The sequence below is a fragment of the Pantherophis guttatus genome, chromosome 8 (genome assembly GCF_059756535.1).
Source record: "Pantherophis guttatus breed Tessera chromosome 8, ASM5975653v1, whole genome shotgun sequence".
Lineage (NCBI taxonomy): Eukaryota > Metazoa > Chordata > Lepidosauria > Squamata > Colubridae > Pantherophis > Pantherophis guttatus.
This window is the reverse complement of record NC_142070.1, coordinates 26,317,975-26,345,843: the sequence shown is the minus strand read 5'-3', so window position 1 is coordinate 26,345,843 and position 27,869 is coordinate 26,317,975. Positions and strand designations below refer to the sequence as shown.

The 27,869-nt window shown below is 35.4% G+C and overlaps 1 protein-coding gene across 30 annotated transcripts in view; it reads right to left on the bottom strand.

Moving 5' to 3' along the window:
* ANK2 (ankyrin 2) overlaps positions 1-27,869 on the bottom strand; it is a 286,613-nt gene that overhangs the window by 96,551 nt on the left and 162,193 nt on the right. For 12 of the 30 annotated variants that reach the window (XM_087874452.1, XM_087874455.1, XM_087874462.1 and 9 more), the window contains exons 2-8: positions 25,632-25,733; positions 19,630-19,728; positions 18,272-18,370; positions 10,214-10,312; positions 7,295-7,480; positions 5,317-5,415; positions 906-1,004 (exon numbers count right to left, since the gene is read on the bottom strand). In XM_087874452.1, coding sequence (XP_087730578.1) covers positions 906-1,004; positions 5,317-5,415; positions 7,295-7,480; positions 10,214-10,312; positions 18,272-18,370; positions 19,630-19,728; positions 25,632-25,733 — 783 coding nt within the window. Of the gene's footprint in view, positions 1-905; positions 1,005-5,316; positions 5,416-6,422; positions 6,447-7,294; positions 7,481-10,213; positions 10,313-18,271; positions 18,374-19,629; positions 19,729-25,631; positions 25,734-27,869 lie in introns of all 30 variants that reach the window. The other 18 variants (XM_034442335.3, XM_034442336.3, XM_034442308.3 and 15 more) reach the window with 3 other exon arrangements.

Sequence of the window (27,869 nt, the reverse complement as noted above, 5' to 3'; positions counted from 1 at the left end):
ATATTCTAATCCTACCCAGACCTCACTCTATCCCAAAGCCTGGGGAAAGAGCCAAGTTTTAAGCACTCTAGGCAAAGACAGAAACTGAGACCTGTTAGATGTTAGCAGGGAAAATGTTCCATAAAGCATGGGCTGAAATGGAAAAGGCATACTGCCAAGGTCTCACAAGCTGGCAATGTTTAAGGGAAAGGAACTGGGATGTTCCTATCCAATTCACTCTGGTGGTACAGAAAGATAGCCTTAGAGAGAGTGACAGTCCCTCAGATTACTTGGTCCCGCACAATGTGGGATTTAAAAAAAAAGTACCTAGCATCTTGAATTGTACCCAGAAGAAAACAGGGAGTTGGTGCAGCTTTTGATAGGGGTGCAATGTACCACTACATGCACCATTGCATTTTGGACCAATTGTAACTTCTTCAAGGGGAGTCTCATGCAGAACACTTTGCAGTAATCCAAATGGATTGAAGTTTAATCCAAAATTTTCTTTTATAAACTGAAAGCAAGGCTCTGTGCACTTTGAAAATGAAAGCATTAAACAAAAATTAGTACCATCTTTTTCACACAATAGCTTAAAAAAATTTTTAGGCCATTTTAATGAAAAACAGAAAATCGGAATTTATGTACAAGTATAGGAACACTTTTTCAGAAGGGTTTTCTGATAAGAACAAATGCTACAGAAAGAGTATCTATTAAAAAAAAGAGAGTTTTCACTCATGGAAGGAGATATATACTCACAGAAGGGTTTCTTCCATGAATAAAATAGCACTGTGTGAATTTCCTTCTGCTCACAAAGACAAAAAAAAAAAACTTCTAAAAGAATGTGTTTTGATGATTAGAGTTCTAGCCCCTACCAAGCAAAAATGTTAAATGCATGAGAACATACATTCAGGGAATAAAACACTCACCCTGGTTTTGGCATCGATCTGCCCTCCACGATCCAACAAGAGCTTCACCATGTTAGTGTTCCCCCTTTTGGAAGCCACATGCAGTGGGGTGATCCCATTCTACACCATGAAAAGAACAAACAAAAGCATGATGGGGTTGGAGACGTTCAATGGGAATGGTTTTGCATTATGACACAAAACAGTACAGAATATAAACACAGATGTATCACAGAGTACATTAAACATTTAAAAACAATTATATCTGATTCATAAAGGCTGCTAATGAAAACTCGACTCTAGGTATATAGTATGTCTACCTAAACATGACACAACATAAATGTTGTTATATTTCTGATAGAGATGTGTATTAGAAACGTAACATTTATGTTGTGTCGTATTTAGCATTTCATTAGAATGAACAGGTGATTGATAAAGGTAAAAAGACTCTCAAGTTGTTTGTATCATTGCTCAGATCATGGCGATGATATGAACCGATCTGGATAGTTTTCTAAGCAATGTGACAGAAGTGATTGGCACTGCTTGCTTGCTTGGTTAGAAAAAATGTTGGATCCAAGCATTCTGAATGAAGGTTTATAAAAGAATATATTTTGATGATCAGAGTTCTAATCCCTAGCCCTGGGATTTCCTTATACCTTCCCATCAAGTCCAACCAGGCCCAACCCTTTTTAGCTTTTTTGCAAGATCAATTGAGGTCATTCAACATCCTCCTCCTTTATTACAGTGTATGACTAAAACAAGATAATTTTAAATAAACTAAACATTATAAAATAGTGTTAAAAAGAATTTACTCTACAATCTACTTCTTTCTGGATAAGCCATGTTATGAATAAGGCACACAACTTAACAATTAAGAAGGTATAGGGTTTCCTGCTAGAGCAGGAAGTTGGACTAGTAGACCTTCAAGGTCACTTCCAATACTGTTATTCTGTTATTATTTAAAATAAAATTTAATCAGGATAGCCGGACAACCTTTTCCATTAGAGGGAAAAATCACTGAAGCATGAACTATGAGCGTACAACTTTGAAAAACATAATCAAAGGTTTGTTAGATGTCTAAGTGTTACAGGGTTTCCTTTATTTCTGCCATTCATGATTGCGGAAGGGAGGCATTCAAACATACCCTGGAGAAATGGGTGTAGGATAACCTAAATAAATAATGTGCAGGTTGTTAATGATGCCACCTGCTAGCATTTCACCTATTTTCAAGTCTTTTGAGAGGCATCTCTATCTAGTTACCTCCCCATCCCTTCAGATCCAACAGGACGGTTGATTCCATCCCCAAGGAGGTTACCCAGAAGGAAAGCATTTTCTCCTATTATCTGAAGCCCGAACACAATTGTCTGTTTGGAAGGTCCTTAAAATATTATTTTGTCATCAAGGCTGAGATTCCAAGAAATATGGAGTCCACTGAATGATATTGTTTGTAAGTTTGTAATAAAAGCAATGATATATCTCCACGTGTTTCCTTTTATTTTAGGATAGCTTTAGCTGTTTTAATTCTATTTTAATTGTTGCTTTTAAATATATGCTTTTACATACTCTTTTAAATATACATTTGGATATTGCAGTGCACTCCTATTTAAAATTTTGAAAGATCAAAACATCAAAAGTTTTGCTGCAGACATACACAAACAAACAATATGAAAGACAAAATGACCTTCAAAGCTATATTCATATTCTATCAAATACCTATATACACAAAAACAGTGAAGCCAATTATCATAACAAATTATTTGCGTTAAAACATCTTAAAGAGGTCTGAAGATTTTGCTTCATTTCCTATTCATGAATAGTAGGTAAGGATATAGCATGATGGTAGGAAATAGAAGGAAAAAAATATTAAAAAGCATTTTAAATATATGAAGAAAACCAATCCTAACATGATATAGAAATTAAGCAGGGGAAAAACATTTGAGCTGAGCCCATGCAACTATCAGACAGTTAATAATAGCTGCTCTGTGAAGGATATATAAGTAGTGTCTAAATATGACAAATAAATAAAATAGTTAGATGGTGAGTTATGAGATGTTCAAAATTAACAGCACAACCCTGTGTATACTGTATCTACTCCAAAATTAATCCTACTGAATCAAATAAAATTTATGTGTAAGAATATGTAGGATGCAGGTGACTTCCTGCTGAAAAGCTGTATTGTTGTTCTTGTTTTTTAAAAAGTAAGATTTTATTTGCACGATTTCAAGAATTAGACAAAGTAGAAATGAGTACACATTTGTAACTATATAAATATTTATCCAGCTTGTTCAAAATATTTCTAAATTTATTTGAGGATATTATTCTTTAAAAAGCCAATATCTATTTTAAAAAATACAAACCAGTTTATCAAGAATAATTAAAACATCTTGGTCATCACAGAAATATAATTCAATGATTCCTAAAACCTGCTGCAATAGGAATTTGTTTATTCTTGCTGAAATAAGAGTTAGTTTGGTGTACTAATGAGGTGAATTTGATCATCATGAAATGATTCATAGAGATAAATGGATTCAATTGTTTTCCTCAAAATATAGCATTCTAGATAAAGATAAGCTTTAGTGGATTTAGATCTTGTGCTGATGTAAAACAAACCAATCACTGTATAGTGAGAACAAAATAAATTATGAAGTGACAGTAACATGATCCTAAAGAAGTAATATGATCCATATGAATATCTATGTGGGAAAAATGGCTTAATAAAGCTAACTTTCCCAATTTACTATCTTGAGATAATTGCTATAGCCATGATGATACGTGGGAAAGACCTTGGGAGACTGGGACACCGCTAGATTCTATCAACGTAGCTTTACAATAAAGTAGAATTAATTTGTCTGGTTGTGATTCAAAGATAATCTCTCAACTCTGAAAGTGCAATCCTCTCATCCCTGCCTGCTTTAGAGGCAGAGACACTATGGAAGGTGTCTTCTAAGCCTCCTGCCCTGCTCATTATCCAGTTGTGGGCAATACTGACTCTTATCTGACCATTCCCTTGGTATGATGCCTTGGCCAAGTCCTCCTAAGGTCTTTCCCCACATATTCTCCTAGTTCTGCTTCAAATAGGTCTGTAACTAGGTCTGTAACTAGGTCTAGTTCTAGTGTCTGTAAAAATTTAAAGGAAGCTTTCATAAGAGAAAGTCTGCTTCCATCTTCATCTGTCAGCGATATGGGTGGAACAAGCAATACTTTGATGATTGAGAGAAAGTAGCAGGTGCGTTAAAATCTGTCGAAGTAAGCATGCTATAGATCAGTGATGGCTAACTTTTTCCGGACCAAGTGCCCAAAGCGCGCATATGTGAATGCATGTGCGTGCGCCTGAACCCCCAAATGCAATGTGTGTATGGCCCCTGCGCATGCGCTCTGCGGCCCCTGCATGCCCCCCACACCCTACACATGTGCCCGCACCCCCTGCACACGCCCCACCCCTGTGCATGCACACTTGCCCCCCTCACACTTGCCCCACCTCCTGCGCATGTGCGGCAGAGACCCAAAGACCAGCTGGCTGGCGGGAGGTATGCGCACATGTGCAGCAGAGCTGAACTGGGGAGACGGCTCATGTGCCATCAGAGAGGACGCTGTGTGCCACCTCTGGCAACATGCTATTGGTTCGCCATCACAGCTATAGATTAATAAAGCTTTTGGTTTTGCTACCATACATTTTTTCTCAGATGCCCAATTCATAGCAATTCTTAAATTGCTCAGTTAAAATGAAGCAATATACATATTATATCAATAAAGGTAATCTTCGACTTTGTTTAGTGATTGTTCAAAGTTACAATGGCACTGAAAAAAAAGTGACTTATGACTGTTTTTCACACGACTGTTGCAGCATCCCTGTGGTCATATGATCAAAATTCGGACACTTGGCAACTGACTTATATTTATGATGGTTGCAGTGTCCGGGGGGTGTGTGTCATGTGATGACCTTTGTGACCTTTAGACAAGTATAGTCAATGGGGAAGTGAGATTCAGTTAATAACTTTGTTACTAACTTAACTGCAGTAATTCACTTAACAACTGTGATAAAAAAGGTTGTAAAATGGGGCAAACCTCGTTTAACAATTGTCTCGCTTAGCAACATAAACTTTGGGCTCAATTGTGATCATAAGTTGAGAATTACCCATATTAGATATATTTTTTGTTCATGTATAGTGGTACCTGTAAAAATATAATGAATGCATTACAGTCAACTATTTTCTAACTATGAAATATGATATTATTTCTAAAGGAAAGGGGGATGAAGAATCATTGCCTTTAAATAAACAAATCTGTGAATAGATTTACTGCTTCCTTTCCTTCCTTATTTCCTTTCCTTCCTTATTTCCTCCCTTGTTTTCTTCTTTTCTTTTCAATATATTTAATGAAAATTTCCTTGAAAATTCACTTGTTATTTCTATGTGCAGAAGATGAGAACACATACCCTTGCTGTGAAGTCTACAACAGCTCCTCGGTTGAGTAGAAGTGTTGCTACATTAACATTTCCATAATGTGCCGCTATGTGCAAAGGTGTGAAGCCACTCTGCAAAAATAAAACAGTCTTAATTAGAAAATCCAGTTCTTTTTTTTTTCTACAAGACAATGGTTAACTAAAATTTGAACACTATAAACCAGAATTACTCTCCTACTTCTGGACTATTCTAATTGTACAAGAATTAAATGTTATGGTTTCTTATTTGCTCATTTCATTATTTATTCATTTTTCTTAGTTCAGATGCAAAACTCATTTTCTCTGTCTTTGGAGAAAAAATTAATTTTTTATACTTCTTATCAAGTACCGTATACTACTGGCATGCTACTTGTTGACTCTCCATATAATTTAGAAAGTGAGGGATGTTGCTAACAAAATATGGATCCAAGAGTTGATAAACTATAGATGTCCATGCTTAGCTAGCCATCTTCTCTCGCAAATTTCCATAGTTGTCTACAGAAAGCAGCTCTGTAAAATTAAGAGTTAGCTTCTGTAAAGTGCTTTCAACATCCAATTGTGGACATTTTTATCATTTTTTTCTTTAAGAAAATAGAATCTGAGCTCTGCTGAGCTGGGAATACTTCTAAATTGGAACAGAGTTCCACTGATTTCAGTATATTAAATTACCCAGCACTTGAAAACATAATAAATTATGAAGAGGGAAAGAATCTCGAAAATTTAAAAATGCCATTTGCAAGCAGCAAACAATCCAAACCAATTGTCCAGATGAATATTTTGGAATGGATTTACACTGCTACAGAAAATTCATGTTATAGGCAATTGTTCTGTACTTAATAATTCCTCTGCAGGCCCACTATTTTAGTTCCCTACTCTACTATGAAAAACAAATACAAAAATCTTGAGCATCTCAAAGCCAAAAAACGAAGCAAAATAAAATAAAAAAGATGAGACAGTATATATTTCTGCCAAGAGTACATAAAAATGAAATGTGATACACTCTGAACTGTATGGAATGGCGGTGGCGATGGAGGGATCATGAAATGATTTTCAGTAAAGGCCTGGCAAGAATAGGTTAACAAAACTGTTGGTTTTGGTACCTCAGTTGTTCTATTCACCATCATCTGTTGAAGCGTGTTTTGGAAAAAAGAGGAAAGATATTACAGATTGGTAGAATGACAGAAAGCTCACTTGTTCACTAAAATGAATTACAATCTTGTTACTGGGGAAAAACTCCTATACGCATGATTAATTTCTAATGTCAGTGTATGGAATATCACATTTCCATGGATTACACAGCCCAGAACCTACTTAACAACAACACTTTTTAACAGTTGTTTTCTCCCTAGTAAATAATCAAAAGTCTAAATTTTATATTTCAGAATCTAAACCACAGTATTAATTGGATTACATTTTCAAAGATAGAAAGTGCTGAAAAACCGCAGGTAATCAAAACAAGAAAAAGGAATCTGAAGAATGAATTATGCCTTTAAATCCATATCGTCTTGCAGCTGTAAGAAAAAAGGGAAGGTTTGTTGCAGTGGTGGGTTTCTACCGGTTCTACCTGGTTCGGGCAAACCGGTAGTGGTGGTGGTGGGTGGGTCCTGGATGTCATCACGGGTGCTCTGCACATGTGCAGAACGCACCGAATCAAGCGAGCGCACACACACTCACATTTGCAAACCGGTAACAAAGGTAAGTGAAACCCACTACTGGTTTGCTGGATATATCAGATTCAGCATCCATGTTAGTAACTTTTATAGTGCTGTATGCTTATTATCCACATTAAGATATAAATATGCTGTAAACCATAAATTAATAAATATATGAATCATACAAAAGCTGCAAATAGTTGCACTTCCAATCTCAGTGGTAAAAAAGCAGTCCTTTATCTTGCTCATTGGGGGAAAAATAAATCCTTGGAAACATCCTATTTTTGATACCATCCTGGAAAAAAGAGGTAATTTTGTACCTTAGACTGAACATCAGCATTATGATCATTCTGGAGAAGAAGCGCTGCTGATTTTGTGTCATCTTTTCTGGCAGCAATATGCAGTGCCGGCAGTCGCACTTTCCCCTTAGTGTCATTCTCCAAAAGAATAGCCACTGCCTGATTGTGTCCTTGCTGCAATGCAACTGCTAGTGGAGTGAACCCATCCTGTTAGAAGGGAAAGAAAAGAGATGCTGCATTAAACTAGTTTGATGCTATCTAGACATGACTACAGGAACCAGAAGCACTACTCAGGTGACCCAGAGGACACAGATAAACCTCCAAGTGCTTCAACGACCCTCTAAAAGGATGCAGATGACCAGCTGTCTGCAAGGAATATAAATCCTTCCTTCCCCACCATCCAGTCAGAGCTGAAGAAGCTTCTTGGATCAGAAGCGAAACGTCTTAAAAAGAAAAAAATATCAAAGTCCAGTTGCCTCCTGAAAAAGCACCTTTGGGAAAACCATGATCTGGATCACTGAGAATCTCTACAGACTTTTATCTAGGCATGACTTTGGAAGAAAAGTCTCAAGTTCCATTCAGTGGAATAGGCTTGCTTACAGCTACCACAAATCAAAGTTGACTTACCACTGAGGCAGTGGTGGGATTCAAAAGTTTTTACTACCGGTTCTGTGGGCATGGCGTGGTGGCGTGGCATGGCTTGGTGGGCATGGCAGGGGAAGAATACTGTAAAATCTCCATTCCCATCCCACTCCAGGGGAAGGATACTGCAAAATCCCCATTTCCCGAGCTGGGATTCGGGAGGCAGACAATAGATGGGGCAGAGAATATAAGAAAACATGGACATGTTGAATTCATGCAACACATAAAAGGAAACATTAGGAAAATGCTGAAGCCAAAGTGCCTTGTGGAGTTCTTTAAAATGATAAAGAAGAGTGCAAATAATCTCTCATCTTCAGATGTGTTTGTTTCCTCTGGGAATATTCTGGGAACAGAATATTAAAGACCTAGGAACTATGTGCAAACACTGAAACCTACAAGGTGGGATCAGAAACAGAAACATGACAGAAGCAGTATCATGATGCAATCCCCAGCCTTTTTGAATGTGTATTGATGCAATTACAAAAAGAATAGGGATTGAATTGCAATGCTGCTTTGACTACCTGTAACTTGCCTTTTTTGCTATAACACACATCCCAGCAAGTGCCACTATGTGCAAAGCCTTCTCACATTTAAAATAAATTACAATCTAACAAAAAAGAAGTGTTACAACAACCAAAAGCTAACAATGGATTCCTGGTTTGGGCCACCATTTTGGTTGGTTTGGTTGGTATGGCCCAGCAAGCACCAGTATGTGTAAATCTTCCCTTAGGCTGCCATTCAAAACAAACTGCAATACAGCGAAAGAAGTTTTAGGACAACAGAAGCTAATAATGAACTGTTGGTTTGGGGTTATATACTTTCTTCTGTTTAAAAAAGACAGGAAGTGAAATAGTTTCATTCCAAATCTAGAAACACTCAGTAATAAAGTAGGTGGTTTTCGAATTAACAAATAAAAAGTGTTATCAATCTCATCCTGTTCCATGTATTCACTTAAAATAGAATAATGCAACTGTTACTCATTCCTAACATAATATGAGCGCACTATCAATTTCAGATCCTCCCAAGAAATGAATTAATGTACGTGGGGAGATAACTATGCAATATGTTATCATCATCACCATCATCAAACAGAGAAATGTAGGCACCAAGATCATCTAGTGATTCATTCATTTGCCCTGTTGTTTCTGTCCAGTTGCTTAGTAACCACACGATGTTTCATATCCAGCAAAATTGCAATGGGAACATGGCTTCTGTCCATCCCAGCAACAAAAAGCTGCAATGTAACATGACCTCAATCCGTTCCAGCAGCAGAAAGGTTTATTTTAAAAGCCACTGTCAAATGGAACAGTATCCACCCAATGAAAGGATAGCAAAACAGCTGTTAACAAAGGCAAACTTGGCTCCTCTATTAAATACTGTACTATCTTGGATACCCTGCAGTGGGATTACTGCATACCAAGAAAGGTGACAAATTAAGAAATTGACAAGAGATTGTTTCACATTACACAAATGCTAAAGGTAGAAGATTGTTTTGTAAATAAATTTATTCATGAATGAGCACTTTTGCAATGTTAAATGTTATCATTGCACTTCAGTATCAAAACAGTTGGGAAATATTTAACCTAGAAGTTTGGAAGGCAGAGTCCTTGGAGAGTGGGCGGCATAGAAATATGACTAATAAATAATGAAAACGAGGTAGTTTGCAAAGGCAGATATATATATAGGAGTTTTAAACTAAAGTTACCATATTTATCTTTGTCTTAATCATGATTTTAATTGCTTTGGCATACATGTAGTCCTTGACTTACAACAGTTCATTTAGAGAGCTTTTGAAGTTACAAGAGGATTGAAAAAAGAGATTTATGACCATTTTTTACACTTATGACTATTGCAGCATTCTCATGGTCACATGATTAAAATTCAAATGCTTGGCAACTGACTCATATTTATGATCTTTGAAGTATCCTGGGATCACGTGATCACCTTCTGTGATCTTCTGACAAGCAAAGTCAATGGGGAAGCCAGATTCATTTAATACCGTTGTTACTAATTTAACAATTTCAGAGACTCACATAACAACTTTGGCATTAAAAGGCATAAAATGGGGCAAAACTCGCTTCACAAATGTTTCATTTAACAACAGAAATGTTGGGCTTAATTGTGGTCATAAATCGAGGACCAGCTATACCATTTTCTCTACTTTTGATAATGCTTACTCTGAAAGAGAACTGACTGTTGGGTATGGTTTGTGTTTTCAGAAAACCAGGATAAAGTAGGAACCATGATTTTAAAGAAAAGGACAAGCAGAAGAGGAGGAGGAAGATCTGAATACTGTACCTCAGTAGCAGTGCTCTGATTGGCTCCATTTTCCAAAAGATATTTTACTACATCGATATGGTTCTCCTGTGCTGCCATGTAGAGAGGTGTGAAGCCATTCTAAGGGAAAATAGTAACATGTAAACCATAAATATTAAAAGCCAAAGCAAATTACACACAAAATAATGTGATTCATGAAGCAAGCTCAAGTAAAATCAAAAGGAAAAACAAACAAAACATTCCACTGAACAACTCAATTCTAAGAAATATCAGGTGCTTTCAAAACCTTCTTTTGGCAAAACTATTTTAAAGCTTGTACCTTTTTAAACATTTAATTTATTAAAGTAAATATCTTGTGAGCCCTATTAAATATGTATTAAGCATGAAACATAAGATTGTAGTGATTTAGAGACTTTATGTGGTTTTGTAAAGCTTAAGATACCCTTCAGATTCTTTATGCAGCACTTAAGTTAATTTAGCATATACCGCAAGAAATAGGATTTTCAAATAAATAATATAAAAGTTACAATATTTATGAAGAAAAGAAGAAATCTATTATTTATTGCTGGTGTTTTAATTAAAAGTAACTCACTGTCCAACATAGATCAGTGACCTTAATCATGGAAGATTTATGGGCTGGAACAATATATATTCCATGACACTTTAAAATAAGGAAAAACTGTTTTGATTATAACAGGGCTGCAAAAGAACTTTTACAACTTAATATCCTAACCAGAAGTCAAAAATGTGAACTCAGGACTTAAGGGGAAGGCAAGTTTCATATTTTCAAGGAATGCTTTGAAGAATAATACAATTCATCCTAACTATCAGATTTAATTCTTATAATGCCACAGTTTACAAAATAGAGTTGTGAGCAGGCAATTAACAGAGTCAAATAAAACATGTGTTGCTTTTATTTTATGTATATCTTTGAAAATGACACTGAAGCTTCTCATTAATTAAAAATAGAAACTAAGTAACTTTCATTCTTTTTGTTTAATTCATCCAAGAATAAAACCCAAAGCAATATATGCAACAGACATTTTATTGGTTTTGAGACATCTCATTAAGTTATATAGATGCAGTACTATGTATATTTTAATATATTTTTATTAAAATGTGAATATCGTTTTAAATTATTCACTGTGTACAGAGCATATAACATCAGAATTCAGAACAGCTTGATGGATTTTGTATTATGGTTTTTGAACACTAAATCTTGCTATTTTTGTTTCAGGATTATTATATAGTTCTTCACTTCTGTTTTGAGGTCAGCATGCATTTCCTGGAAATGCATAACATTATGGTAATAAAAATGCATCATTAAATGAATTCTGTTTGTCATGCCATTTCATTTTAGCTCAATTTTTTAAAAAACCCTCAACCAGTCATAGCATGTGATATCAAGTGCAACTTTAATGCACCATGAAGTCACAGGTTTACACAGACATTCATTTTAATATATAAAATATCAATCAAAAACAAAGAAAATGTATTTGCCAACCAAACTGGAGTTCAAACAGTTTCAAATATGATAACACAGTCCAAAATCTATTCAAAACAAATACCAGATTCTGAGCAGCACATCTCAACCGTTAAGTTCGAAGTACATAGAACCAAACCAACCACATTATTTCTGTAAATAAAATGTCTTCCATTCCCTGCAGAATTTTTTTTTATTTAAAAGCTAATCTTTTATTTTAAAACATAATGAGTTCTGCATAATTGTACATATAATATCTAACTACAAATTCTAATTTTGCATCAGGAAACCATTTTAATGCAATCAGTTATGAGTAGAACACAGATATATCTTCATCCTAAGTAATAGCCACATTTGAATAAGGCCACATATCTGAGACTACCGAGTTGCTTGGCCCTGTATGAATTACATATCTCTTAAAAGGACTATGGAAACTGATAATATCCCCACATTTAAGTACTAAAAAAAACCCAAAAATTCTCAGCCTAGAATATGAAAGAATGTAATTCACTTATAACTACTGCTATCTCTGAATTCTCAAATTATTGATTTGAAAAATATATATATACATTTTTGGAACGCTTAATTGTTAACAAAAGTAATCAAAAGAAATTGCAATGATTTACTATTAAATCAGTAGGCAGTAAATTCCAAAACCAAGCTACCTTTACCTGTTGATTTCTTCCTAACATAGATCTGCAATAAATTTCAGTTGCAAAGGTGTAATAATGTTCTACAATGCCTGCCATTTAATGTCTGAGTCAGACTATCATCATTTTCTGAATCAACTGTATGTGGATCAAAATTCAAAAATTGAACATCTGTTATAATGACTGCAGGCAGTGCCTAGAACATTAAGTGCTACCAATAACTGAGCTGAAAAAATGGAATAATCATTTAATCTGGGAAAGATTTGTTTGCTTTTTTATGCAATTACAATTCAATTTTTTCTTTAAAATGCATTTTAAAGTTAATTGAAACTTGCATTTCTTTTTCATTTTCTAATTACTAATTTTTGTTTACTGTATGCCAAAATCAATATATATATGTAACCCTACTTTCAGTTTAGAAGCTGTAGGGGTTCGCTGATGACAAGTTAAAGAGCTTATCGAAACGCTGCCAAAAAGAAAACTTTTAAAATGTTGGTTAGGATTTTAGCCAGAGTTTCAAAAGACCTTACAAAGTGTTTTGTTGGAATTTTGGAGGATTTTAAGCTGGGATAGGGTTTTCTCCCGCGTAAAATTGGAGGTTTCTTGGCAACGTTTCGACGAAGTCTCATTCGTCATCTTCAGGCTGGTGTCTTCAGCTTCGTGCTTCTAGGAGCAATGTGTGTGATCGCAGCTGTTTCTTCCTTTTAACTGCCAGTGGGGGTGTGAACTGATTGGGTGGAAGCTTGGCTGTGTTCTGATTGGGTGGAGGTGTGTTCTGATTGGTTGGGGGTTTGGCTGCGCTCTGATTGGATGGGGGGTTGGCTGTGCTCTGATTGGTTGGGTGTGTGTTCTGTTTAGGTGGGGGCTTGGTTGTGCTCGGGTTAGTCTGAGTAGCAGGGGGATTTGAGCTGGTGAGCTGTGTTACTAACCCAAGCACAACCAAGCCCCCACCTAAACAGAACACACACCCATCCAATCAGAGCACAGCCAACCCCCCATCCAATCAGAGCACAGCCAAGCTCCCACCCAATCAGTTCACACCCCCACTGGCAGTTAAAAGGAAGAAACAGCTGCGATCACACACATTGCTCCTAGAAGCACGAAGCCGAAGACACCAGCCTGAAGATGACGAATGAGACTTCGTCGAAACGTTGCCAAGAAACCTCCAATTTTACGCGGGAGAAAACCCGAATAACCAAAGACCTACATACAAACACCCGCGAAAACCTCAGAAAACATATATATATATGTAGGTCTTTGGTTATTCGGGTTTTCTCCCGTGTAAAATTGGAAGTATCTTGGCGACGTTTTGGCAATGTTTCGACGAAGTCTCATTCATCATCTTCAGGCTGGTGTTTTCGGCTTCGTGCTTCTAGGAGCAATGTGTGATCGCAGCTGTTTCTTCCTTTTAACTGCCAGTGGGGTTGTGACCTGATTAGGTGGGAGCTTGGCTGTGTTCTGATTGGGTGGAGGTGTGTTCTGATTGGTTGGGGGCTTGGCTATGCTCTGATTGGTTGGGGGTGTGTTCTGTGTGTGTAAATTTATATTTTGTTGATAAAGAAATAGTATAGATCTATTTAGCTCTCATCAGCTAGCCATACCCTTACTTGGATTCAAACTTGGGCTGCCTGCATGTTAGGCAGTTGTATTAACCTCTGAGCCACAAATTCTCCTCCCTTCATCAGTTTAAGCCAGAGGAGAGATTAAGTGTTTTTCTATTGAGACATCTGGTCTACCCCAGCATGTGGGAGGGAGCATACTGGACCCCTTTTGCTTTTCAGCTCCAATCCAGGAGCCCTGAAGCAGTCGCATTCATGACAAACAATTTTATACCAAATTTATCTATTCATTAATTCATTCACTGGGAGTAAAGTGGCATGCAAATTTAACAAACTATTATTGATGTATATTTGTATTCATATTAATGTAGTACCAAAGGTATGGTATAGTGATCCAACAAAGCAGATATTTAGAATTTTTTTAAAAAATTAGAATCTGGGGAAAAAAGGATCTAATAAACCACTTTTTACTCTTCCATTTCTCCATGAATTTATTCATAATATTTACATATATTAATGTTGTGCAGGCATGCAATTGATATATGCAAGTTTGTTGCCATTAATATACTGTTGCAGAAAACAAGTAATATTGTGTATCTGGAAGATGCTGTTCTATTCTTTCTTTGTTTTATTTTCCTTTGTCATTCAGTTCCTTTGCATAATATGAATCTTCAGTGAGTCTTTCTATTATGTAACATTGCTGCCTGTGAAGCAGCAAAAAATATGTAGGATCCAAATCTATGCAACATGGATTTAATACATACACTCATACTTAAGTTGAAGTCAGCCACCAATGATGTTTACTGTAGTCCAGCTGACCACAAGCATATTAATAAAGTATCATTAAAGTGTATATTTGTGTACTTTATAATATACTTTGTTTATAGATACATGTATTTGTACATAGCATACATCCCATACTAAATATACTATGTCAGTTTAAGCTCAAAAGCAGATAACCTATTAAAAATACAATTATTTTTAAATCTTGCTGTTACCTGAAAGTTGTCTAGACTAGAGAATGTACAATTGTAAAGAACTTGTTCATAAAAATCAAGAAACAATGTAAAACAATAGAACACTAATAGAACCACATTAAAATTAAAAGGGGACAAATTAGCCTTGAAAGCCTAAGTTATACAGTATCAAAGTTTGTAAAGTGAGAGATCCCAGTCTTGAATACCTACTAAGATAGTTTCCATCAATGGTACAACATGACTAACAATAAATTAGACAGCACTTCACAAATATGGAAGATGCCATTCTTGTATTCCAGCAACAAATGATTTAGGGATTTAGCAACAAAATAGCAGTTTCAAAACCATCCAAACTGGGAATTGCTTATTATAATGCCTGACCAAAATCTACCTATCAGATTTTACGTAAGTATATCTTACCAATGTTTAACTGTTCAAAGATAGATTCTACCTAGATAATGTAGGGTTTTGTTCATTTGTTTTTGAGCCTTCAAGTCAGTGTTGACTCCTGGTGACTGCCTGGAGAATCCCTGAATTTTTGTTGGGAAGGTTTGTTTAGAGGTGTTTAGCCACCACTTCCTTCCTAGGGATGAGAATGGCTGGCCCAGGGTCAGGCAGTTGGCTTCACGCCCAAAGCAAGACTAGAACTCATGGTCTCTTTCTTTTATGATGCTTTAACCACTACACCAAACTTGAAGTATGGCCAACATTTTGAGGGCCAAGAGCTGCCCTTAATGTTGTATGAAGCATACCAGTTATAATTACCGGCACAATGTTCTGTAAAGTTATAATCCCCGAGCTACTTAATTTTATCTTAATTTTACAGCCATCCCAGATAATTTTGGGCAAATTACACTGGTGGATTTGGATAGAATTCCAAGGATAATACAAAAGAAGCCACCTACACATATAAATCTTGGCTGCAACTTGTCCACCTCTAAGTAGCCAAAGCAGAATCTAGTCCTAATAATGTATGCATTTTTTTGTTGAAAAAACTCTGATTCAGCTTTTAAAAATTAACATCCCTTGACTAACTTCCCAGCTATTCCAACATTTTGAAACAGCTTATCAACCATAAGAGAAGAGAAGAGGGTTCAGACTTTAGAGTTTGATGCTCTTTAGACCAGTTCCCAACCTTTCTGACTTGATGGATTGGCGGGGGTGGGGGGGGTGGGGGGGGAGGTGTTCCGTTGAGTTGTGTTTATTTATTTATTTATTTATTGGTTCGATTTATATGCCGCCCTTCTCCGGAGACTCAGGGCGGCTTACAATGCATTAAGCAATAGCCTTCATACTTTTGTATATACCTGCTTAGTAGGGCTTTGCCCCCCCCCCCCCCCAGCGGTGTTCTTTTTTATACAAAGTCAGCTTATTGCCCCCACAATAAGGTCCTCAATCCAGGTTTTGGAGTTTCGCGCACCAGTGCCTGACCCTTGCACAAATGGACCTTCGTGTGAATGCCCATGGCTCATGTAAGTGGAGCTCCACTCATGCTCGCCCGCCACCAGCAGGCCCAGTTATGAAGAGGCTGTGGCCTGCTGGTGAGCTGCGGCCCAGGAGTTGTGGATACCTACTTTAGACCATCCATAGTAACATTATGCAGATATGAAATTGGTGTGTACATGTTTGTTCCTAAATGTATTATATACAAATGACTTTGCCAATTTCCCAAGTAAGTGCCAACCATGTGGGATTTCTTGAGATTGCTTTGCCATGGGAACATGATCATTGCACATTAATGCTGTAAAAATACTGATGCGTGTAGAAATGCCTTCATATATTTTGAAGGAAATACATACTTTATACCTTATATTCCTTGAGGGCCTTTTATATGATGAACCTTGGTAGTATAATGCACAGATTAAGTATTTTCATCTGATTATAGATGCCCTTTTATTTAAAGACTTGTCAGTTCCTTTCTGTTCTTTCCCTCCCTCCAGAACAGGCGGCCTCTTCTGTTTTGCTGGTGTGAGTCAGCAATTACAAAAATAGATCAAAGAATACTGTCTCAGATACCAAGGCATTTCCTGAATATAAGGGGGTGGGTGAGTAGGAAAGCATTATTCCAGATGCTACTTTGTAGTTATGGCTTGTGAATAATCACTGCTCATTATTATGGTAAAACTTTAAACTTTTAGAGAAAATAAAAACATAATAATGCTATACTTTAAGTCTGTATTTTACATTTGCAAAGGTGTAGTCCTTCTTAGGACGGACAGGCAAAAAATTAGAAGCATATTCTTTGGTCACTTCTATTGATAGTTCCTTGTTCATTAGACATACAGCTGTGTATGAAATAATTTCTAACATTTTTAGGAATGATTATAAATGTTATTGTGTTACTAAGATATTTTTAAGCTATATCTAAAATTTAGGGGGGAAACCCTTATGCTTGGTATATTGCAAAATGGGGACTGCTTTTGCAGAAGGATATGTGAATACCAGATTATAAAGGATGTCTTCAATAATCTGGACATTATTATTTGATATTATTGGTGATAATATGCATCATTTATAAAATAGTTTATTCATCTGCATCTGCTGGAAATTGTTAACATCAATCACGATACTGAATAAACCAGGGGTGAAATGCTCCTGGTTCGGACCGGATCGCTCGATCCGGTAGCAATGGAGGCAGGTGGTTCAGAGAACCAGTAGCAAAAATCCTTGCCCCCTTCCATGCCCAGCTGAGCTGCACAATCATCAGAGGCTTTTTTTTTTTTACTTTTAAAAGCATTTTTTCTGCTTTTAAAAGTAAAAAAAAAAGCCTCTAATAATCACGTGGCTCAGCTAGGATTGTCAAAGGCTTTTAAAAGAAAAAAACCTTTTTTTCTTTTAATGCCTCTGACGATCCAAGTTGAGTTGCCTGATCGGCAGAGGTTTTTTAAAAAGAGGTTGTAAAAAAATGCTTTCAAAAGGCTCTGCCGATCCAAGATGAGTTGCTTGATCGGCAGAGGCTTTTTAAAAAACCTCTGCCAATCAGGCAATTCAGCTGGGATCATCAGAGGCATTTAAAAGAAAAAAAGGGTTTTTTTCTTTTAAATGCCTCTGACGATCCCAGCTGAGTTGCCTGATTGGCAGAGGCTTTTTAAAAAAGCCTCTGCTGATCAGGCAACTCAGCTGGGATTGTCAGAGCCTTTTGAAAGCATTTTTTTTACAACCTCTTTGCTGAAGAAGTTGTAGAAAAAATGGTTTTAAAAGTAAAAAAAAAAATTGGCCATGCCCACCCAGTCACATTACCCGCCCCACCAAGCCACGCCCACAGAACCGGTAGTAACAAATTTTAGATTTCACCACTGGAATAAACTGTGTACTTCACTATATATATCACCAATTAACCTTGAAACAATTTTTATTTAGATTAAAGTGCACATATATGTGCAGAAAGTTGCACATATATGTCAACTTACCTGAGACTGTGCATTAATATTAGCTCCTTCCTTAACTAGAACTTTGACCACTTCAGCTTGTCCCGCCAAGGAGGCAATGTGTAGTGCAGTATTTCCCTTCTGCTTTGCACAAAATAAAAATGCACAAGTTAATTTAAGCTGTACCTAGAATTCAGAGCAACATACAATACAATCTCTGTAATATTAATAAAAATATGAATTAAATGCTGAAATTTCTCCATTGTAAAATGTTCAATACCTTCCATTTCCTTTATAATTTGATTTAAATTAAGATTATCCAAACACATTTCTAGGAAAGCAATATATTTATTCTTTTTTAAAAAAATAAAATAAAATCAGTACTGTTGGTAGGAATTTTCATTAGGAAGCACCACAATTTGGGAATAATTTACTCAAATAGTTGTTTCTAATTATGAAATTCTGTCAACAACATGAACATTGAAATATAGTTATGCACCCCAATTCTAATAAATCAGAAGAATTGAGCTACTTTAGAATGTCCGCTGAAAGAAAACAACGGTTCTAAACCATAATGAAAGAAAGTATGAAATTAATTCAAAATTTACTGTTGGCTTATTTAACAATTAACCAATTCTTGGTTTCTTTAAAAAATAATAGAAATTAAAAATTCTACCAGCTGCACATAAGAAGGAGCAGGGAATGGGGAAACAAATGAGTTTATACTTGTTTTAGGCTTGCCCTGCCTGTCTTAAAGGTAAAGATAAAGGCTCCCCTCGCACATATGTGCTAGTCGTTCCTGACTCTAGGGGGCGGTACTCATCTCCGTTTCAAAGCCGAAGAGCGCCGTCCGAAGACATCTCTGTGGTCATGTGGCTGGCATGACTAAACGCCAAAGGCACATGGAACGCTGTTACCTTCCCACCAAAGGTGGTCCCTATTTTTCTACTTGCATTTTTTATGTGCTTTCGAACTGCTAAGTTGGCAGAACCTGGGACAAGTAACGGCAACTCACCCCATTACGCGGCACTAGGGATTCGAACTGCTGAACTGCCGACCTTTTGATTGACAAGCTCAGTGTCTAAGCTTGTGCCACCACGTTCCTTCTTAGTTAAATATTAAATTCTGATTTTAGTATAATAAATTCAAAACAATCATTACTTGCAATAAGTCTTGCAACGTTTTACGAACTAAAATTGTGATTCATGTGCAGATGAAATTTCATTCAGGATTAGGAAGAGAAAGCAATGTGTAGAAATTATTGGGAAATATACAAAGGCCATAATTTAGAAATAGTGCCTAAATAATCTTTAAATCATTAAAACATTTATTAATAGATTTTACCATTCATTCCTTTGGTTTAATTATATTTTTCTAAGCACCTGGACAATAAATAGTACCTTGGTTGCAGAATCAACTGCAGATCCTCTTTCCAGCAATTCCTGAACCAAACCTACATGGCCTTCTTTGGCAGCCAGATGTAAGGCATTAAGTCCATTCTGTATACAAATAAATTATATTGTTAATTTGGAGGTTACATTGACTTGTCGGAATGTCATATTAGTTTTTCTCAACTTCAGTATAAATCATAGACCCGGCAAGATGGGAGCAATAATTCCCAATGTGGAAAAACTATTAAATTAGCATAGAGAAGGTACTGTCCAAAGCAAGAAAGAAAACAGTCAAATAACATTCATAATTTAGGTATGTGTGTTTAATTTATAATTTTTCTACCTTTTCCAATCTTACAAGAATCTGAAGAATTCAACCAGAAAAACAATACAAATATAGATAACATCTATGTAAACGGGGCTGGACTGGTAGGCATTGCTGGGTGGTCATGTGACTGGGTGGGTGTGGCTAGGTGGTCATGTGACTGGGTGGGCGTGGCCAATTTAGCAGTCATTAAAGAATACACACAAATTACACTTTAATTTTTTATGCTCCTGGAAGTGGAAAGTAGGTTAGGGAAAGGATGTGGCTGCCTTGAGGTGTATGTGAGGGACTTCTCTCTCCCTCTCTCATTCTCTCCCCCACTCCCTCCCTCACTCCCTCCCTCCCTCCCTCCCTGGAAGCTGGGGAGTACTGCCGCCCAAAAACGGGGCCATTTTTGGCTTCCCGAGGCATCTACATGTCCCATTTTTGGCTACCTCAGCCTCCAGAAGGCGGGTGGGGGCTGGGTAGGTGGGGCGATGTGGGTGGGGCAGCCTCATGGTCCCACATGGGCCGGATTAATGGCTTCGGTGGGCCATATCCGGCCCACGGGCAGTAGTTTGAGGACCCCTGCTCTACAGCATCCTTAGTGCAAAATAAAACAACCAGTTTCAAAATCTGTGTGTCCCCAGATCCCCCAGATCATGGATAAACACCAGACTCTTTGCTTAGTAATTTAAATAGTATGGCATGCAGTGACTGGAATTATAGGGCTATCAGAGAATACTTGAAAACTAACATATTTTGTGGAGAGGATTCTGCATCATTTGCAGAGAGCAGACAGGCAAGTCCATGAAAAGATATAAATGTAAGTGTTAAGTGTGCATGCTTTAAATCACACCTTCTCCTTTGACTATAGAACTCTGCGTAGATTTGCTATATAGATCACAAGCTTGTTAATATATTTATTAGTATTTAATATGATACAGGGCACTATTCACCAAATATATTGAAAAAATATAATAGCTCATTCTGTTGAGACAGTTACGTGGAAGTTATTCATATAGGCAAAGGTACTGAACATTAAATAAATTAACACAACACTACACGTAAGTTTAGTTGTAATTATCAATGGAATCTGCAAAAGGTCAGTTGAGCACAATCAAATCTATTTAGAAGAAACACTGGCTAGAAACCAAATACTGCTTAACTGATTAAATGGATCAAAGCAGGAAAAAAGACACTGATGGAAAAAACTCATGTTGATTTTTCATTATCCAGAGGTTTTTCTAGGGATCAGAAAACAGAAGATCAGTGTTTTTTGAGCTTTACACTGAAGTGTCCTATTTAATTTTAAGAAAATACTGCTGTGAACCTACATGAAAGATATATTTATGAAAGGAAAATAGAAAAGCAGGCCCTAGTTAAATAATAGTTGTGTCTAGCACAGGGCCGGATTTTCCTATAGGCTAACTAGGCTTCAGCCTAGGGCCTCAAGATCAAGAGGAGCCTACATTCAAATTGTTAGCAAAATTAAAATTACACTTTCACTATAGGTGAAAGGGCCTCATAAGTGGAATAGCCTAGGGCCTCTTTTCATCTAAATCCGGCCCTGGTCTAGCATTAAGATTGTCTCTTAAAAACTTCAATACTGCATTTCTTTATACAACCAAGAACCAGATGCACAATTAAAAGAGGTCACATAGAAAAGTGTGACAGGAATTAAAGTATAACACAACTAAATAGTGTTTATTTTACCACGTTCCATTACTATCACTGTAACATGAAATATGTGTAAATAAAATTGTTTATTCCTTCTTTATCTAAGGAGATTTAGAAGGGCTACAATTCATTTATGGTAGCTAGCGACAATCTCTAAATTCAGAAAATTGTAAACTTCTTTGTTTATAAAATTATCAGAGCATCTGCTTTTATTGGCATTTTAAGGATTATATAATATTACTAACATTCTTTATTTTTTAATTTAATGACAGACGGGGACATGGAAGGGAAGGACAGAGAGAAACAACTGAGTGTATTTAAGCATTTCATTTTTCCTGCAGTTCTTAAAATGTAATTTTTATGACAAACATCCAAAAGGAAGGAGATTATGTAATTTAGGACAATCAAAAGAAAAACCATGTCAAACACAACTTGCCTGTTTCCATTAATGTGCTCTCAATAAATCTCAAAGTGCCCTTCCAATTGTAGCATGTATTTTTTGGCTTTAGATACTCTTTTGAATGGAAGAACACATTCAGTAGATGTTTTCTGAGCCAGTAGAGATATTTAACAGGTCAAGATATTCTCACATAAGGTTATTCCATTAGCAACAATGGGGTCAGAACTAGAGGATCAGCAGGAGAAAAATATCCTTCCATTGAAGAAGTAATCTGAGCAGAACTCTACTCAGGAGATTATTCTATTGATGGGACCACATTTTGATTTTAATCCATTGCGTTAGCAATAATAATTAGCAATAAACTAGCATCCTTATAGTTATAATCGCTTCATATATAGTGAATATCTGTAACAAAAGATCTTAGCAAAAGCATTTTGGCAAAGGCCTAAGAGTCTACAATGTTTAATACAGATTGTGTTAATTTTTCTTTTATCTTTGGAATGTAATCTCAAAAGTAAGTGGATGGACAAGGAAAAAATAAATATCTGATTCTTTAAGAAGAATCAGATACTACACAAGTCAAAGGAGTATACTCTTAGGAGTATGATTCAGTTATGGATTTTATTGTCCACTGAAAAACTGAGGTTTTGCTTCCACACATACCTATAAATAAATGAAGCTGCCTCTTATTCACGTGAGTAAAAATCCTGTTTAGGTGGATTCCTCAACACCCTGAAGAGTACGAAAGTTTAAAATAATCTAATAATTTATAAATAATTAATTATTTTGTTTATGACCTCCTCTTTAAAAAACATTTCACAGCACGCATATAAAAATTATGAGAATATGAACATACTCAGTGGAACATGTTTCTAAAATGCTGCTGTTTTATTAATGTCACATACACTATGCTTTATAATGAAGAACCTATGTCACTATTCTGATTGCCACAGAGGAACATCAGCTCCTCAAATTTATTCTATCTATCATACTTCAAGCTTCCCTAATAGAATATTGACTACCTGAAATTCCATAGAAATAGTAAAAAAATTTCACGCTTCCACATGTGAGATCACTAAACACCAGGTCCATTGTGGAAGAAGATTTGGGAGATGATACATTTGAGTAGTAGAAAGCCAAAGATTACACACTATGCTACTTCACTTAACTATCTAATTAATAAAATATTACTGTTTCTGAAATATTTTTATGCTGACTACATGTTACTGTTTTATGGAATATATGCCCATTTGTGCTTTGCTTTTCCTTTACATATTTATATCTATGCATAGTCATAAGATACAGAGAGTCTGTTTTACTGTTTCATGAGATATGGAAAATAATTTACTACATAAAAAAGTTGTATTTGTATGCCTTTATCATACATGCCTACAACTGGCTGGTTTATATCTGAGAGTTGCAGCATGAATGTCATAAACATAATTCATTCATTCATTCATTCATTCATCCATCCATTCATTCATCCATCCATTCATTCATTTCTTATTAAAATATTAAACACAGGGTGACCATCCTGGCGTCATCTTTGTCATAAACACTAAAATATAAAACAAATATATATACTCTTCAAACATTACTAATTATATATAGTTATTCTACCCAATGTACTCAGTTATATTCACATATATTACATCACATTTCAGGTTACAAATCCTGGTTATTTCCCGTTCCAACTCTCACCTCTTAGTTCCATCCATTGGTAAAATCTATTCCATATATCATGATATTCTGTCTCTCCTTTATTTTTTAATTCTAACATCAATTTATCCATTTCTGCGCAAACCAATATTTTCTTTATTACTTCCCTTTCTAAAGGTATACTTTCATTTTTCCATTGTTGGGCGTATACCATTGTTGCTGCCGTGATGATGTGTAATATTAACTATGTTGACCCTAATTTCATAAACATCTTCATTACAATTATTGGGTATCTCCATTCTGAGGTAAAACATTCTTAGAAAAACAGGATATCAACTTGGCACAGGAAAGAAATAAAGATGGAGTCTATTCATTTACTGTGCCAGCATATAATTAGAGGACCACAAGTATATACCACGATGTCATTTGATCACTGCTTGCCTCACAGCTGGTCCACTTGTTAATACATTGTCCCAACTGTATCAATCAACAATTGTAGATCAATTAATGTGAGATCAGTTTATTGAAACATATAGGGAGGCCATTAAATGTTTGATGGGTATAACCTACTATGAAGGTTGGAGTCTGTTTTTTATTTATCATTATGTAGTCCTCCAGCTGTCCCCTCTCTTTGAAATAATGTCATAATTTTCAATTTTTAAAAAATATATTTCTGGTCTATAACTATTAGACAGATGCATGGATAGAGTTAGATTGACAGATGATGATAGATAGATAGATAGATAGATAGATAGATAGATAGATAGATAGACAGACTGACTGACAGATAGATATAGATAGATGATAGTTTTTCATTTTAAAAAGATATTTTGAAAGATAATGCTTCACTAAGTTATCTGTCAAAAACAGATTTTAATATACATAGCAAAGCTCTCTCACTTGATTAAGACTTTATTAGCCTACAGAAAAGCTTCAGCTGAAGAAAGTTCAATATTACTTCTTCAGTGAAACTATAATAAAAATTATTTCAGACTGCATTTCTTGCAGCAACTGCATTCAGGAATGCAGATTTATTTATAATTGTTTTTGACGGTCTGCATGGGCATTCGAAATGTAAAACACTGTTCCTTAAATGCGTTCTACGAATCCTAATCTGTGGTATCTCTAATAGTTTTTCGAGAAACATCCTCTTTGTCACACAATATATAACATTCTGACATCGATCTGTAATTGCTATGGTGGCTAAATTTATATGCATTATACTTTGCAAATTTTGTTCCAAAATTCTATCAAAACATTCCACAACAAAATAATATTTAAGGGCTTAGGGTTGGGATTAGAGTTAGAGTTCATGCCAACTCTGCCATTTTGTATTTGAAACAAAATAGATATAAAAGTTATTTAGAGCACGGAGGTAAAAGGGAATATGTAATGTTTATAGGAAGTGTAACTTTTGGCAGTATGATAATTTCAAGCTTTTTTATAACTGGAATTCCCAGGCCAAAAAGATTTGAGGGAATTGTGCTGAATAATATTGCTTAAATCCATACATATGACAACATTTTAAATATTTTTATTTGAAATATAATAAATAACGTTTACTGCACAGCAGTAACTAATTATATAGTAAATATAATTATAACACCCCTGATAGTCTAGCTTACTGATGCTCTGTGCTGTAGATGGAACAACGGCATATAGACTGATCACCTGAACTAGCATTAATCAACAACCATAATCAACAAGAAAAGTATTTGTAGATTTGTTCCAAAAAATTGACAATCTGGCTGTAACAATATTCTATCTTCTCTCTACATATAATGAACAATTCAGAAGACCTTCAGTCCCACCCCTTTGGGAATCATTTCAGGTCTATGTATTTTTATCTGTGATTGCCTTCTTTAGCAAATGGGAAACACTGGAAACGATAGTTCCCCTTTAGTTTTCAATATTACAGTACAATCTGGAGCTTGTAAAACATGAGCCCACATATGACTTCTTACTTACCTGGTTGCATGTACTGATGTCTATTCCTCCTTTTAGATATTCCACTACTTTGTCCAGATTGCCAGCTCTGGCAGCTCGAAGGAAGCTTGCATTGCTATCCGACTGTGAAAAGCAAAACAGAATAATAATATTACTGAATGTTCTGAACATAAGGAACAGAAACACACTACTAAAAGAAAGTTTTTTGTTATGTTACTGATGTTTTTCCCAATTCGGGTTGATTCAGTTACCCTTCTATTACTATAGGTGTCTTTTTGAAATCCTTGGAGTTGAAGACTGTGCAGAGATCTGGCAGAGGCAATCTTATCCAGCACTCTGGCCAATTCCACATTCTGCAGATCAACAAGACATTAGCAAATTGCTGTCAACCTAAATTATGAATTGTTTAATTCTTGCTTCACATTTTTTATACCACAACTAGACTCAAAATCAAGCCACAAAATGCATAATATATATGTAGCTGCATGGGAAGACTATCATTAAATTTATTGCCAGTAAATAAAGTCTTAATAAATAAGAAATTATTTTTAATTATACGAAAGCAACCAAAATTTGAGGAATATTTTATTATAGACTTGTAAATGTGTTAGCTATTTGGGATGCCTTCAGAAGATACTCATATAGTTGTATTATTACTTATGCTTCATGGGGAAAAATGAAAAATTAAAGAAGAAAAATTAGGAGAAAAATTTTTAAGGATTTAAGGACCATTTATATATAAGACCAACACTGTCATTATTTATTTCTACAATAAAATATAAACCACTTTAATTATTTCCTAAATATCTAGCATACAGTGTTGGAATATTTATACTAATAATGAATTCCTAATGGTTTAAAAAATTATTAGCTATGTGCATTAAAATACAAAGAAACATTAATTCAGCAAAAATATTGTTTGTAATGCTTTCTAGACATTCCGGATAATGTTTTTTAAAAAACCTGAACTTTAATTTAATTGTGTCATAAAAATAAAGGAATGTTTGCTCACATGATACTTGATTGTGTGGTCTATTGCTCCATTTTTATTTGAGACGCATACATTTGTTAATATGATGCTACAAAGAGCAGTACAGGTGAAAAATGTAAAAGAATATTTAGAATCACAGACCAAAAGTATTATGGAAAGAATTATGGAAATATCAAGACTGGGGAGTGGGGATGAGGGATGGACAACAAAAGATCACTATCCATCATGGTAAAATTATAGCTATTCCACATGTACAACCTTGGATTACAGATAAATGTTCATTTTTGTTTATGATCAAGCTTTTTAGCAACAAAATGGAAAAAATAATTTATGTAGGCAAGCTTAAATCATTGGTTAAAAAACTAGATTTGATATGTTTTATACATATCTACTTTTTTAATAAAGAAAACAAAAATTAAAAAAAATAAAATTGTATCTTCACCTATTAAGTATCCAGGAAGCGAGAGAAAAAGTTAACATAAGTTTCTGTATTCCTGGAAAATTATAAAATAAAAAGCAGAAATTGTGGTCACAAAGCAAGGACTACCTTTAGTAAGTTAAAATGTAAAAAGTGCAAATTTCTTCCTTGGCCTACCTAGATGGTTTCATATCCAGGTATAAAAATGTCCAAATAACTTGCAGAGCTACACAAAACTATGTTTCATGTTTAGACTTATTTTATGTTCAATTTATCTGAACACTCTTGGAAACACTTTTCAGGACTGGTATTTGACTACACAACAAATTCATGTTCATAAGAGAGGGAATGAAAAAAGGCTGTCTCCTCTTCACCCAGTATCTACTGTCTCCAACATACCAAATTGCTAAAGATTAGCTATACATATGAAAATTCAGATTATAACACAAAAAAATATGACAGAGGAAGTGAAAATGTTAAAAAATGTACAAGAAGATATCTTTTAGGATAGGAAATGCAATAAAAGTAGATATTTATAAATCGTTATCCCTTAATATTATTAGTCTTTTTCAATACAGTATTTTGAAATTGAATCATTTTTATTTGTGGCACATGAGATCTGAAGTTCTTGAACTCAGAGAACTAACTTCTGTAAGAGCAGAGAAACTTATTTCAACTGGAGCAAATTTTCAGTTTGCTCCAGTTCAGTGAATAGAACTGAAGTTTCCGAAGAAACAGAAAAACAACCAATAATAAATAGAAAGGCTTGGAAAATAAAACTAAACGAGTGTTTCTCAACTTTGTGCACTTTAAGATGGATGGACTTTAAATCCCAAAATTCCCCAGCCAG